The sequence below is a fragment of the Sycon ciliatum genome, chromosome 1 (genome assembly GCF_964019385.1).
Source record: "Sycon ciliatum chromosome 1, ocSycCili1.1, whole genome shotgun sequence".
Lineage (NCBI taxonomy): Eukaryota > Metazoa > Porifera > Calcarea > Leucosolenida > Sycettidae > Sycon > Sycon ciliatum.
This window is the reverse complement of record NC_088643.1, coordinates 43973701-43987110: the sequence shown is the minus strand read 5'-3', so window position 1 is coordinate 43987110 and position 13410 is coordinate 43973701. Positions and strand designations below refer to the sequence as shown.

At 46.3% G+C, this 13410-nt stretch overlaps 2 protein-coding genes across 4 annotated transcripts in view; one reads left to right on the top strand and one right to left on the bottom strand.

The window, feature by feature from the left end:
* The window catches only part of LOC135827700 (uncharacterized), a gene marked incomplete at its 5' end in the record, with an annotated part of 29367 nt that extends 23277 nt beyond the window's left edge, over window positions 1–6090 (top strand). Inside the window, 1 exon segment of the mRNA XM_065340157.1 lies at window positions 4615–6090. Coding sequence (XP_065196229.1) covers window positions 4615–4618 — 4 coding nt within the window. The 3' untranslated portion in view covers window positions 4619–6090.
* LOC135827718 (uncharacterized) overlaps window positions 1–13410 on the bottom strand; it is a 150216-nt gene that overhangs the window by 95160 nt on the left and 41646 nt on the right. For 2 of the 3 annotated variants that reach the window (XM_065340173.1, XM_065340179.1), the window contains exons 31-34: window positions 10760–10903; window positions 10038–10162; window positions 8209–8379; window positions 5826–6893 (exon numbers count right to left, since the gene is read on the bottom strand). In XM_065340173.1, coding sequence (XP_065196245.1) covers window positions 6681–6893; window positions 8209–8379; window positions 10038–10162; window positions 10760–10903 — 653 coding nt within the window. In that variant the 3' untranslated portion in view covers window positions 5826–6680. Of the gene's footprint in view, window positions 1–5825; window positions 6894–8208; window positions 8380–10037; window positions 10163–10759; window positions 10904–13410 lie in introns of those variants that run through there. The other variant, XM_065340185.1, reaches the window with a different exon arrangement.

Sequence of the window (13410 nt, the reverse complement as noted above, 5' to 3'; positions counted from 1 at the left end):
CAACTTCATGACTTTCTGTTTTTCCTTTTTTAATATTCTAAGGATTTATTGTGTTCAGTAAAACATAAACACTTTACGGCAATGAGTGGTTATACTTCCATCAGTCTTCGTCAGGGAGAACTCTTAGGTCGCGTTTTCACGACAACGCTGGGGGTGAAAACGCAACAAACCCCTTTCGGATGCATGGTTCGCTTACACGGTACGCAGAGCAAAACGTACAATTTTGACACCAAAACGGAAGAAAACCAAAACACTGGCCAAGGTGGAAGAATTTGAAAACGGAAATTTCTGCCGGATAAATTTGGGTGTGTTAACAGTCGAAACGGTGTGCTAGGCCTCGTTTCCGTCACGTTTGTTTCGTTTTCGCCCGTTCACACGGATCCGATAATCAAAAAATTGTTCTATAATTAAAAAAAGAGAGGACCAAAAGTTTACAAGTTATCCGTTTTGTCCAACACTAACGATTATAGGCAGAATAATGATGAGTCGAAATGTGCAACAATTAGCACAAAACTGACTGATGTGATACTGACATTCAACGACCTGATGCTTAGCTGCATCACGTCTGGAATGCGCAAACCAGCAGCCTTCCAACTTGGAAGGTTCTAAGTTATGAAGAAACATAAGAAAAGGGGAAGGTGAGCGTACTCTAGACGAAAACCAGCTAAACATCACAGCGAACTAAGAATGTTAGCTATGACAGGATGATGATTGTTATGTTTATATTATGGCATGGTTGGGAGGGCAATAATGGATTTTTAGTGCCCACTTGGAGGGCACTGGAAATTCATTATTGCCCGACCAATAGGGGTGAAACGAAGGTGTCAAAGGTTCGAAGAACCTTCGTTTTCATTTGAAACAAACCTTCGTTTTCAATTCAAAAGAAGGTCAATAGACGATTTCTGCACACACATGCACTGATCTTCCTTGTATACAGGAGGTACTGTACTGTAGTTTGGACAGTCGACTAGTTTTGTGTCCACTTGGCTCCCGGTAGGTGCCACTGCAAGTCCATAGTAGGCCACGGACTGCGCTTGAGCATGGCCTTTCACGGCCAAGGTGGCAAGAAGTACAATTGTGGTCTTGGGCAGTTTAGGGTGCAAACTGCGCAGTGCAAAAGCTATGGGTGTGCCAATTGTGGTGACTGCATAGCAAATATGTGCACAGTCGTGTACTTTGTAGGGCACATGCACAGAGTGTGCTTGAAGAGAAACTGTGAACTGGTAAAAGAATCCTTCGACACCTTCGTTCGTTTTCATGGAGGTTTGTTTGGCAAATTGAGACCTTCGTTTCACCCCTACCGACCAACCATGTCATAATGAATTTATCACTTTCAGCCTAACATTACTGAAGATACTAACCTGAAAGAATCAAAACTAAAGGAGAAAGTCGACCTCGTGTGCAGCAACACTTGAAAGGAAAGAAAAAGAAAATCTGAGATCACCACTTTCGAACACGCGTTCACATGTACACTGCACTGTACACAGTCACCGTGTTCAAATCCCGTAGATTTCACGCGTCCAGTGTCACTGTCAGGGTTGTCACGGACGACGGGCTATGGACGCGGGCGTTGGATTGATTTATTGCCCGCTCACACAGATCAGTGATTGGCCCGATCCAAGGAAACAGCCACATGACATGTGATAATGCCGTTTGTTAGTCCATCACAAGTTCCATTCCACATGTAGTAGAGTACGAGGAGATAGTGCCGTCGTCTGGTCTGTCTTGCTTTGTGATTGCGTGACTTCCCCTCTTTTGCTTATCTCTGATAACATGAGCCTCCCAAGTTGTGTGGTCGTTGTTTCGCATTTTCGAAGTGAGCCGTGGCCGTCCTGTGCCGTGGTCCTTTGTCCTTCGTCATCATCTTGCCGTAGCTAACATTCTTAGTTCGCTGTGATGTTTAGCTTGTTTTCGTCAAGAGTGCGCTCACCTTCCCTTTTCTTATGTTACTTCATAACTTAGAACCTCCCAAGTTGTAAGGCTGCTGGTTTGCGTATTCCAGACGTGATGCAGCTAAGCATCAGGTCGTTGAATGTCAGTATTATATCAGTCAGTTTTGTGCATAGTCTGTTTCAAACAGAAATGCAATCAGGTTTGGGTCTTAAAAAGTATGAAGATAAGGGAAATTTGGACAACAAAGTACATAGCATGGCTTGTTAGGACACGGCAAATTGTTCTGTGAAGGTTTTGGAACAATTGGACCAGCCGTTTAATAAGGAGTTAGAATTTCGGCCAGGTTTCCGGCCTTTTCCAATGGTTTCGACTTTGCCCAGGAAGCCAGTAGCGATTTTTATGGCAAAACCCACGATTTATCCTTTCCTTTTTGGCCTTGTGGTTATGAATGCTGTCTGCTGACCATGAAGTTGTGAGTTCAAATCCCAACCTATCCTCAAGTCAAACGTTTTTTTCATTGTTTTGGTGATCAAGCTGGTACAAGACAAAGAAGATTGCTGTACCAAACGACTTGGTTGTTGGAGCTCGCGCTTCCTGCCGACCTGACTGACACTTGACTGGCTCACGCCATGTGAACACACCCACAACACTGAAATGGTGTGAGTGCCAATATGAAAGTCATCGCGCTGTAGTTTTTTGAGATTTATTTTAGTATTTCAAGATCGCCAATTTATTTGAATTTAGGAGTCAACGCCGTCTTCTATCACCGTTCACAAGTGTCTGCTTTTCTCAAAATGTCGAAGTCACACAGATAGCTTTGCCAAGTCATGGCCTTGGGAATGAGTCCGTGTCGATGTCGTTTTCGTCACACGGTAAGTAAATTGCATCGCAGCTCAAAGAAACTATTTTGGTCATAAAACGAACTGGGACCCATGCCGCTCGTCAACATTTACAACACTTTCGTTTCGACATGTCCTCTCTGACTCCATTATCGATACGAGGAAGAACTCGTTTGTTGTAAACCAGACGTACATGACTGTATCAACGTGAGTGAGTTGTCATTTTTCCTGCTTTCGCGCGGAATATTTCTTCGAGTTCGCAGTGAGTTTTTCCAGGTAGCGCTCGAGTGCTCGATCATACGGTAAGACGCCAAACTCCGCGGGCGATCGCCAGGATTGCAAATCTTTTTGAATCGGACTGTAATTGTTGCACATTTCGACTCGTCATTATCCTGCTTATAATCGTTAGTGTAGGACAAAACGGATACCGTACTCGCGCGATTAGAGCTCTCTCTTGAATAGTGCCCTATCTCGAATAGTGCCCTAGTCTCCAAGAGCCAGTGAAAAGTAAAGCCCTCTCTTGAATAGTGCCCCAGGGGCACACTAAGGCTGTCATCACACCATGGTACATAGCGCTGCGTCTACGTCCACGTAAGGAGTTTTTGGTCGGTTGTCATGATGATCCGTATACGGGGTGAAAACGGGAGCAGAGGAAACGGGAGACGTAGACATGGTATGGAGAGGGGGGGGGGGGGTATACGACTTTTTGTATGAACGTGCGTATCTCCCCCAGCCTTTTTCCGAGCGACCCTGTACTTCGATGTACGTGGGTTCAAATTTCTCCAAAAACCTGACTGCGTGTACGCGTCAAGAACTGTGCCTGTCTGATGACACGACCACCCGTTTTGGTTTTTTCACCATAGACGTAGACGTAAACGGGAGTCGGAGAACGTAGTGTGATGACGGCCTAATCGCGCGAGTACAGAAACTTGTAAACTTTTGGCCCTCTCTTTTTTTAATTTTAATCCTTGGCTCTCCATCCGAGTTTAATCTGTTTTTAAAACGTTGGTCATGTGAGGAGTGTTGTCGTGTGGCCTGTTTTCAAATATTACTTGAGTGTGATTGGGGCTTCCACGACAACACTTGGCACATGACTAACTTTGGCGGATCATTTGCTCCCGTGTAGACGCGCGAAAACAATACAAACGGAGACCGCCCCGGATCAGCTTTGATCGTGTAAACGCACAAAACGAAAAAGAAATGCGGGGCTGAAAACGGAAAACAGGCCGTGCGTTGTCGTGTAAACGCAGCCTTAATAAACCGATCCTTATCTTAAAAAATGAAGTTCGTTGTTCCAACGAGGAACACACACTTCCTGCTCAACTTGACACTTGACTGACTCACGACTGCCATCCGGAGCACACGAGGAGCATGCCGTACCTTCCACTCGGCAAACCTGCAAGAAAGCACCACTCCCTGCTCAATACACAGTGTTTCGGGGAATTCACCCCTCATCAGTTGAGCTTGAGTAGGCTGAGGAAGATTGTGCCTGAAAAGCACCACTTATATAGCGCCATCCAGGCCAAACCATCACCAGGGATACAAACTTACAGAGACGCTCGTTTCCAATGCAACAAACACCTCGTGAGGCCCCAGGTAGCAGCGCGAGTCAGAGTCGCTCATGCAGTTGTGCTAAACAGACGTTGAAAGCCAGTAGCTATTTCCTGCCGACTTCAATTGACACTAAATAAATAGTGGCATGGGCATTGTATGCCATACCTATGCCAGCTCAAGAATGGAATTGACGGAGTTGGGACCTGCTTTCTTCTACACCACTATTAGTGCTCATTGGTTGCTCTGCACATGAAGAGCCAAGACAAATCCACTTTTGATATTGTGACTTTTGTCTTGCTGCATGAATACTTTCTTGCTTTCTTTACAGCTAGAACTACAGGCTACCCTCAGCCTGGTGTCATCGACATGTTCAGCACGTGCATCACATCGTCTGCTGGCGAACGCGGATATACATGGTAGATCACGTAACTGTGGCAAGCAGCTCTGTCTTGCAAAAAGACATTCAGTTCTGCTGCAGCTTCATACTCAATGAGTGGTGCGGACCCTGTCATCGGCATGTACAACTATACGCTACTCAATTCCCTAATGCATGTTTTTTTTATTCCTTTTATTTTCAGTTTTGTTCCAATTTCAATATCATTCACAGCACTCTCGTTTGTCATGAATCTGCTGCTAAAAGACTGCACAGTACAGTTTCACATATGCAGATTGAAAAATTAATAGCTAACAAGCTTCCGCAAGTTCCCAAATGTCTTGTGCTTTGCCATTTGAGAAACACACCAGGACGCACGCGGTGTATGAGCTCATCCTGTGATCCAGTTGCTGCAAACCATACAGTTACTTGTCCATTAGATTCTGCTTATCTGTTCCCCATTTTTGTACCGTCAGCGTGCTGCCTTCTCTGTACACTCTTGTTTTCCTGCGTATCAAATTTCCATTTTCTGCACACGACCATAGTTTTTCTCCCCCCCCCCCCCCCCCACACACACATACCTGTCCCTCCAAGAAATCGCGATTCCACGGATGCAACAAATTTTGCGATTTTGACCAAAATCCCCGATTTCCCGCGTTTTTGTTGTTTTTTGCACTTTTTTTACATTTTTATACACTTTTATGCAGTATACAGACTATTACAGTGCTTTCCATGATCATGTACGTACGTAGGTTATTTGCACAGTACGCAAATAGCGATTCTAAGGATGCAACAGATTTCGTGATTTGGCCCAAATCCGCAAATTTTCTGCCAATAATTCCCCGAATTCGTGGCAAGTTACGCATCTTTCGGCACTTTTGGCTGCATTTTTTGTTGTTTTCTGCCGCAATTTCTTGTGCAAGTTTTCATAAAATTTTCCGCAAATTCCAGCAGGGACAGACATACACACAGACCATGCTCTGCCATACATGCTTCCCCTATCAGTAGCTCACTGAAGAACCGTTTTCGTCTAAATTCTCACAAGGAGTGAACCTATGCGTGAACTGTTTCTTTTTATTTACCCCTGCCCTTTTGCAATCTCTTTCCTCAGCCCATTTCCAATGCCTCCACAAACCCAGGCCGTACACTGCACCACTGCTTGCTAATGCCTTTTTCTTTGCATTCTTTGCATCGCCAATCCCTGTATGCAGCATCATGCACTCGGCTATGCTTCATGATTACCGTTCGATATCATACGTGTGCTAGTATGGCATACAAGCATGCGGTGGAATTAGAATCCTATAAGCTTTGTAATGCACAGTGGCTGTAGCCTATTTTCTTTGGTTGTTCACTTTTCCTAAACAGACCCTGGTCTGTTGTTGGCTATTCAATCTCTCCGCTCAGCAAACATGCTACCTTTCACTATTCTCAGCACACGTTGCACCAAAACTGGCAAGTAGGAAACAGTAGGCGGTTTCTCCTTCGCCCAGTTTCTTCGGATCCAAGTTCCCATATTTGGCCAAGAATGAGTGGTGTTCCAACTACACAGGCAGCTTGAGGGCTTCGCATTTGCATGCTTTGTGCTATTTCATAACCACACATCTGCTGATAGTTTCTGGTCATGTTCTGTCCAGTTACTTCAGTAGGTTAAAACAGCAACAATTGGAACTTTTAAAATGCAAAATAGTTTTTCTGTATTGATTTAGTAGCTACAGTGCTACCAACAGCATCATAGCAGTACTCAGGAGGCCGGCCTACCTTTGCTAGCATTGGAATGTGGGCAGCATGCGCTTCAAGCATTCTCCGGCAGGCGGGGCCAATATTGAGAGCATGCACTTCAAGCATTCTCATGCGGGGTTTCAATGTTGAGAGCATGCACTGCAAGCATTCTCAAGCAGCGCTTCATGCATGTTATGGAGGGCACAATACGAGGCGTCGTGCAATGACAATAGTAAACTGGATCAAGATTAAGCTGCGGTGTGATAGCAGACTTGCTGTGGGATGAGCCTGGAGCACTGTCGTCACCGTCGCTTGTTCCTGTTGGTGGCAGCCCGCTGTGTGCGTGGATTAGACACCATGGCCACTGCAGAACTGCGTTGATAGCCCCCAGGCTGAGAGAGAAGCGGCTGCATCTGGTATGGATCATCACCACTGTCATTCAACAGCTGGTAACCAGGCGGACTGAAGCTGTCATTGCGGCTCATCTCCGATGTTGTTAGGTGTCCGTCTCCTCCCTGTAGGATCACAGGATAGTAGAGCCAACATTTTAAACCAGCCGTTGCCCAAAATAATATGCAGAAGACTTTTAAAAGCAATGCAGCTGATCCTTTTACAACATGTTTACTGACAGCTGGCAGTACAAATTGTTTCTAAGAATGTGGTATAAGAATGCAGCAAGATTGCTGAAAAATAAGAACGTCCCAAGCTAACCCCTTGCTAACAACGTTGTTGGCAAGGGGTTAGCTTGGGATGTTCTTATTTTTCAGCAATCTTGCTGCATTCTTATACCACATTCTTAGAAACAATTTGTACTCAGGAATCATATGATGTATCGCACAAGCTGCCAGAAAACCAACACTGTCGTTCCTAACTTGAGGCTGTGGCGTTCTTAGCATTTCGGGCAGGACGTTCTTGGGCTCGACGTTCTTGGGCTCGACGTTCTTGGGCTCGACGTTCTTGGGCTCGACGTTCTTGGGCTCGACGTTCTTGGGCTCCACATTCTTTGACGCACGACTCTGCTGTCGGACCTTTCGGGAGTGAGCGGGCTGAGAGCTGTGCCAATGCATGTAGCTTTATTGTCAAATCGCGTCTCAAAAAGCCTGATTCCAGTGTACTTGGCAGATGCTGGATAGCATGTTCGGCATCGTTACCATGCACTTGTCCGTACAGTGCGTACACAGCAGTCAAACACAGACTTTATAAATCATGAATGCATCAATTCGTTTAGGAAGACCATTTCAGCTTTAAAATTCACTTAGCAAAATGGCTGGTACAACTTGCATACTCAGTGCAGGTTGGGCAAGCAAACAAACAGAACCCAGTGTACAGTAAACTGCCTATTGTTTGTGGCGTACGAATGTTAGTTTATTTTGCGACATGAGCATAACGCGAATATTAACACATTGTGAAATCCAAATTCAAGAGTGGGTGTGTATGTGTGGCCACAGTGCTCGATGAACATTCGCCATCGTAAACTCGCTGGTTCTGAGAGATCGCAAAAAAAATAGCGACACGAATATTGGGCGGTTTACAGTACACCAAATGCAGGTTGGGTAAGAAGACACACACACACACACACACACACACACACACACACACACACACGCACACACTACCCAGCAGAACCCAAATGCAGGTTGGGTAAGAAGACACATGCACACACACATGCACACACACATGCACACACACACACACACACACACACACACACACACACACACACACACACAACCCAGTAGAACCCAAGGCAGGTTACACACAACCCAGTAGAACCCAAGGCAGGTTGGGTAAGCAAACACATGCATAACATGCACATCAATGCACACTCACAGCAGGAATTTCCACCACAACGATGGGATCGATACTGCCAGCCTCCTTGGCTGATGCCAGCATGTGCATGATAGTAATCAAGCGATGCACCAGCATACTGATGAACTGTGTTGCGTACACCAGTCCATACACTAGTAGAAACAGTAAGCCAATAGGATTCGTGTCTGCCACCTAACACAACGCGCGCGCGCGCGCACACACACACACACACACATACACGCACACACACGCACCCCCCCCCCACACACACACAAACGTGCATGCACGCATGCGGACACACACACATATTGGACCAAATTAGGCAGAAACACCTTTCAGACACTATTGAAGACCATGTTTTTCTCACTTGTCAGGTATACATACACGGATATTGTGTGCAAGCAGCACAACACTGCAGCATCCATACAATAAGTTTGTGTTCTCATAGCCGGAAAACTAGACATTTGATGAGTTTCACATCGGACAACCATGCAGTAATTCAAGCAGTGTGCAACATCAGGTTTGCAGTCTTTAGTTATAGAAGAAAAACCCGGTAGGCCCATTGTGGCGGCCCACTCCCAAACCGCATGGTATTTCTACGAAATCCCTACTTTTCACTAAATCGCAACTTGCACTTCTCACAGTTCTGCACTTTCCTTTTTGGTCCTGCGTATCCAAACATAGCCTAGGGTGTTTTCTCTCGGGTTCACCTAGGGTTCACCCGCACCATACCGTGCGTGCTGTGCTTGCATTTCCCCGTATCCTTTTTCGGCACCCTGCTTACTTCTGGGGCCCTTTTCCTTTTCAGCCTCCGACAAGATTTGCATTCACTCTCTCTCGTCTTCGCGATTGTTAGTAGTTGTCTTTCCTTTTAGTATTAATGTTTATCGTTTTATATTGTGGTGGAAAACTCCCGTTTCCAACAGAACTCAGTGTTTTGTTCGAGTAGACCCCACACCATTTACCGCCCACTCTTTTCTGCTAATATCCAGACTTTTTACTTTTCAAATTTCATGGATGGACGGGTTAGCTGGCGGCAACACAATGGCTAAGACCTGCAAAGAAGATGATAACTTGCAGGGTTGTAGCTGGCTTGAAGAGGGATCTCTGGAAAGGTTTGTGTGTGGTTGTTACTGAAATATGCATTACTTCACACGTGGAGTGGAGCATGTAATGTTAGGCTTATTGCCATTTTCATACTCAACTGTGGCAATGAGCTAGCATAGTGGTCTACTCTTCAATGCCTATGTGCATTGAATGCACACAGAGCGACAACGGGCAAGGCTAGTTTCCCCCTACTCTGAGTTTCATGCTTATGCAATCATCAGGCTCCGCAGAGTTTCATGCTTATGCAATCATCATGCTCCGCAGAGTTTCATGCTTATGCAATCATCATGCTCCGCAGAGTTTCATGCTTATGCAATCATCATGCTCCGCAGAGTTTCATGCTTATGCAATCATCAGGCTCTGCCGTAGTTAGCACTCTCAGCACTGTGACTGGGTGCATCCTCCGGTGCGTCCTAGTGCAACGTATATAACGACAAAGGGAAAGCAGTGGTGTTGATTAACCGAACCATACACTAGTCAGCAAAGCTGTCAGTTTTGAACCGGGGTGCAGCCCAAACTTTTAAACAAGGCCGTTTGCAGCGGCACATTATAGTACTATGGCTACAAACCTGGACAGTACAAACCAACACATTGCAGTGACTCTGTCATGCTACACATTACATAGTAGAGCACTTGGCAGTGAAAGTGTCATACGCACTACATGTACTACATTGTACTGGACCTTCTGTCAACAACAATGACAAAGATAATCAGTGACATGCAGCTGACAGGCTCCAACTTACATTAAGCTCTGGATGCATGGCTAACGTTTGTATGATGACCATCCACAGGACATTGGCAATAGCGACGGTCATAATGGAGTAGTTGCGTAACTCCACCAGCTTCTCACCAATTTCCTTGTTGATACCTACATGTCCATTCGCGTTGAAAATATGTCGACACAATGTCACACAAACGCAATGCCCTCCTTGTTTATGTCACCTGGTGCACTGGATATCATTGATTTCAGCACCAGTGTGTACTGGATATCATTGATTTCAGCACCAGTGTGTTTCTTGGAAGAGAACTGCAATGTGCATTGAAGCTCTCCTCCTATCTAGGTGTGACAAGCAACTTGAATTTGCATTCGAACAGTACATGCTAGTGGTGGTAATTGTAGGGGGGGGGGGGTACTAGGCTTAGAGAATCAGGAGTGGTCTTGGAGTCACCTCTTGGACATGCAGGCAATTGTTCCAATTTATTGAAACCCTTCCACTAAACCTCCAACCCAGGCATACCACACGAACAGTCCTCCGCTGAACCACGTACAACGATTGTTTCCAAATTTTCACCCAAGACTAGAGGGCATCATCAGGGATCACCCAGGAGGGCATCATTAGGGATCACCCAGGAGGGCATCATTAGGGATCGACCAGGAGGGGATCATTAGGGATCACCCAAGAGGGCATCATCAGGGAAACTTGTTGGTTTTTGTTGTGGCAGTTCAGGAATCTACTCAGCTTACCCAGTGCAGCCATCTCCGGCTTCATGCAGGCGTCGCGGAGTGCCTCCCAGAAGAGCAGCTCTGCCCTGTTCTCCTGCTCCCTGGCCAGAGTCGGGTCACTGCGGCCGGCAATCTTCTTGCGCACTTCCTTGATGCGCAGCTCACCTATTGGCGCGGCACATGTCACAACAGCCACGGCAGAAGGAACGATGGCAACGACAGCTAGTCTAGCCACAGTATTATTCAGCGTAGAATGCAAATGTACCGCCAGTATGGCACTACAGTAAAACCTGGTGTTTAAGCGACCACCCCACGGTGCAAGCAAAAGCGATCGTTAAAGCCAGGTGGTCTTTAGAACCAGGTCCCACAGTGTCTGTGTAGAACTGCCGGTGCATGGAAAAACGGTCGTTAACCCTTTACCGGTCTACCATAAGCGTACCGATACTATAGTATCGGTACGTTTGGCCCTCATTTTTTTGGGGTCTTGTTGCTAGGAGACAGCTAAAATGGCGCTCTACGCGTAGCTGAGGTCCAAGGCTTTCTGACGATGTGCAAAACAACCATGCTTACCATACAAATTTTTGCCGTATCGATCAACTGAAGTTTGTTGAAATTGGAAAAGACGACCATCCGCCATGCGCGCATTTCAAGAATGCGAGTGCATCTCTTGGGGCCGTGTTTGACAAGCGTTCTGAGAGCAGTAACATCACCAGTCCAGGCTGGATGTCCCGGGAGGTTTTGCAGTGTAGTGTGTTGAGAAAAAGAGCTCCGTTGAGTCCTGCTAGTTCAAAAATATATCGTCCACGAATGAAGAAACAAAATTCTCCAAACAGAGAGGAAGCCTTCTTGCTGCCGACACGGCAACAGCGACTGCCACAAGGACTCGTCAGGTGCGATCAGCTGATTCGCCTGGCCGTGAGAATCACGGCATGCGTAAGCTCGCGCCTGAGTACTCATCTGAGCGAGAGTGAATCTGACGCAAGCAGCGCTGAGATGAACAAACCGAAACTGCGATATCGTGGAATGGGAATTGCTGCTGCTGGCGTATCGCCGATGGCGAGGTGTTGGTGTTCAATGGCGGTATTGTAGAGAGCCTACATTTCTTGTAAAGACGTAGCCCTTACCTGATTGTTTATCGTACGACTTCAGCTCCATCACGAACTTGGTATGCCCTTCGTGCTGTGATATTCGTGTATTTCATTCGCATTTGTATTTTCTCTCAACTTGAAGGGCTACCATGGGCCCTATCCTTGCCTGGACCTAGTCATATTTGAATTTTCTGGACGCGTTCAGGCATACAGATTTTGAAAATATATGGTTTACCCATACCTACATCACATGGTTCTTGAGTTATTGCTGGTTGTGTGTACATGTAATTGCGTGACCACCCCTCACATACATTGAGTTAGACCGGCAAAGGGTTAAAGGGGAAGTTAAGGCAAAAATAAAAATTTCACCAGTTGTAGTCTTCGGGGTGCTGAGTCGAATGGTCATGGTCCGAGGAAGCTGATACGCTCCCTTCCTACTTGAATCCCAATCGAACTCGCGCACTTCCACCGAAAATGGGTGACTGCGCCCTACTAGATGGGGATTTGTATGCAAAATGTCACTAAAAGCGCCATTTCGTTCTTATAAAAGCACGGATGACCGCGATAGGGCTTGAAAGTGATGACGTCAAAACAGCCAGGGAGTAGTAAGTTGACATCAGATTTCTATTTTTGGATCCACTAAGGTGTGACTTTGCTATTGCCTAAGTATGTGGGTGCATAGCAACCCACTCATGTCGCATGCAGGTGTGACTTTTATTTCGCCACCAGTTGTAACCCCGCCCCCAGTAGCCAAATCAGTCAGTTTCACTGGCTACATCACCATTCTGTGGGTAAGACCGCTTGAAATGTGCTTGGATCCATACAAAAACTGGATCCAAGTGGATCCAGTTTTTGAATTTTTGAAATTGTTGCTATGCTGTGACGTAGCACTTTCAAGCCCTATTGGCCCATATGTTGTAGTCTTTTGGACGCTGAGTCGACTGGTTTTGGTCCGAAAAGGCTGCGATGCAGCGTTCCTCCTTTATTCCCAATCGAACATGGTTGAAGAAGCGGTCACGTGCTCCTGGGTGCCAAAATCACCTGGTCACCACGCCAGCAGGCGACAACTTTCACACCAAGGTTCAACTCGAGTTCAAGTCGAGTGACAGGACTGCACCCAAAAAAGGTCAAACAGGCTAGTAAGTTGTACCCTGCAGGCACGGTGACCAGGTGACTGGTGTACGCAGGAGCACGTGACCGCTTGTTCAACCATGTTCGATTGGGAATAAAGGAGGAACGCTGCATCACAGCCTTTTCGGACCAAAACCAATCGACTCAGCGTCCAAAAGACTACAACATATGGGCCAATCGTGGTCATCCGTGCTTTTATAAGAACGAAATGGCGCTTTTAGTGACATTTTGCATACAAATCCCCATCTAGTAGGGCGCAGTCACCCAGTTTCGGTGGAAGTGCGCGAGTTCGATTGGGATTCAAGTAGGAAGGGAGCGTCTCAGCTTTCTTGGACCACGACCATTCGACTCCGCACCCCGAAGACTACAACTGGTGAAATTTTGATTTTTGCCTTAACTTCCCCTTTAAGAGCAGGTGGTCGCTAAACACAGAGGTCGCTAAACACAGAGGTC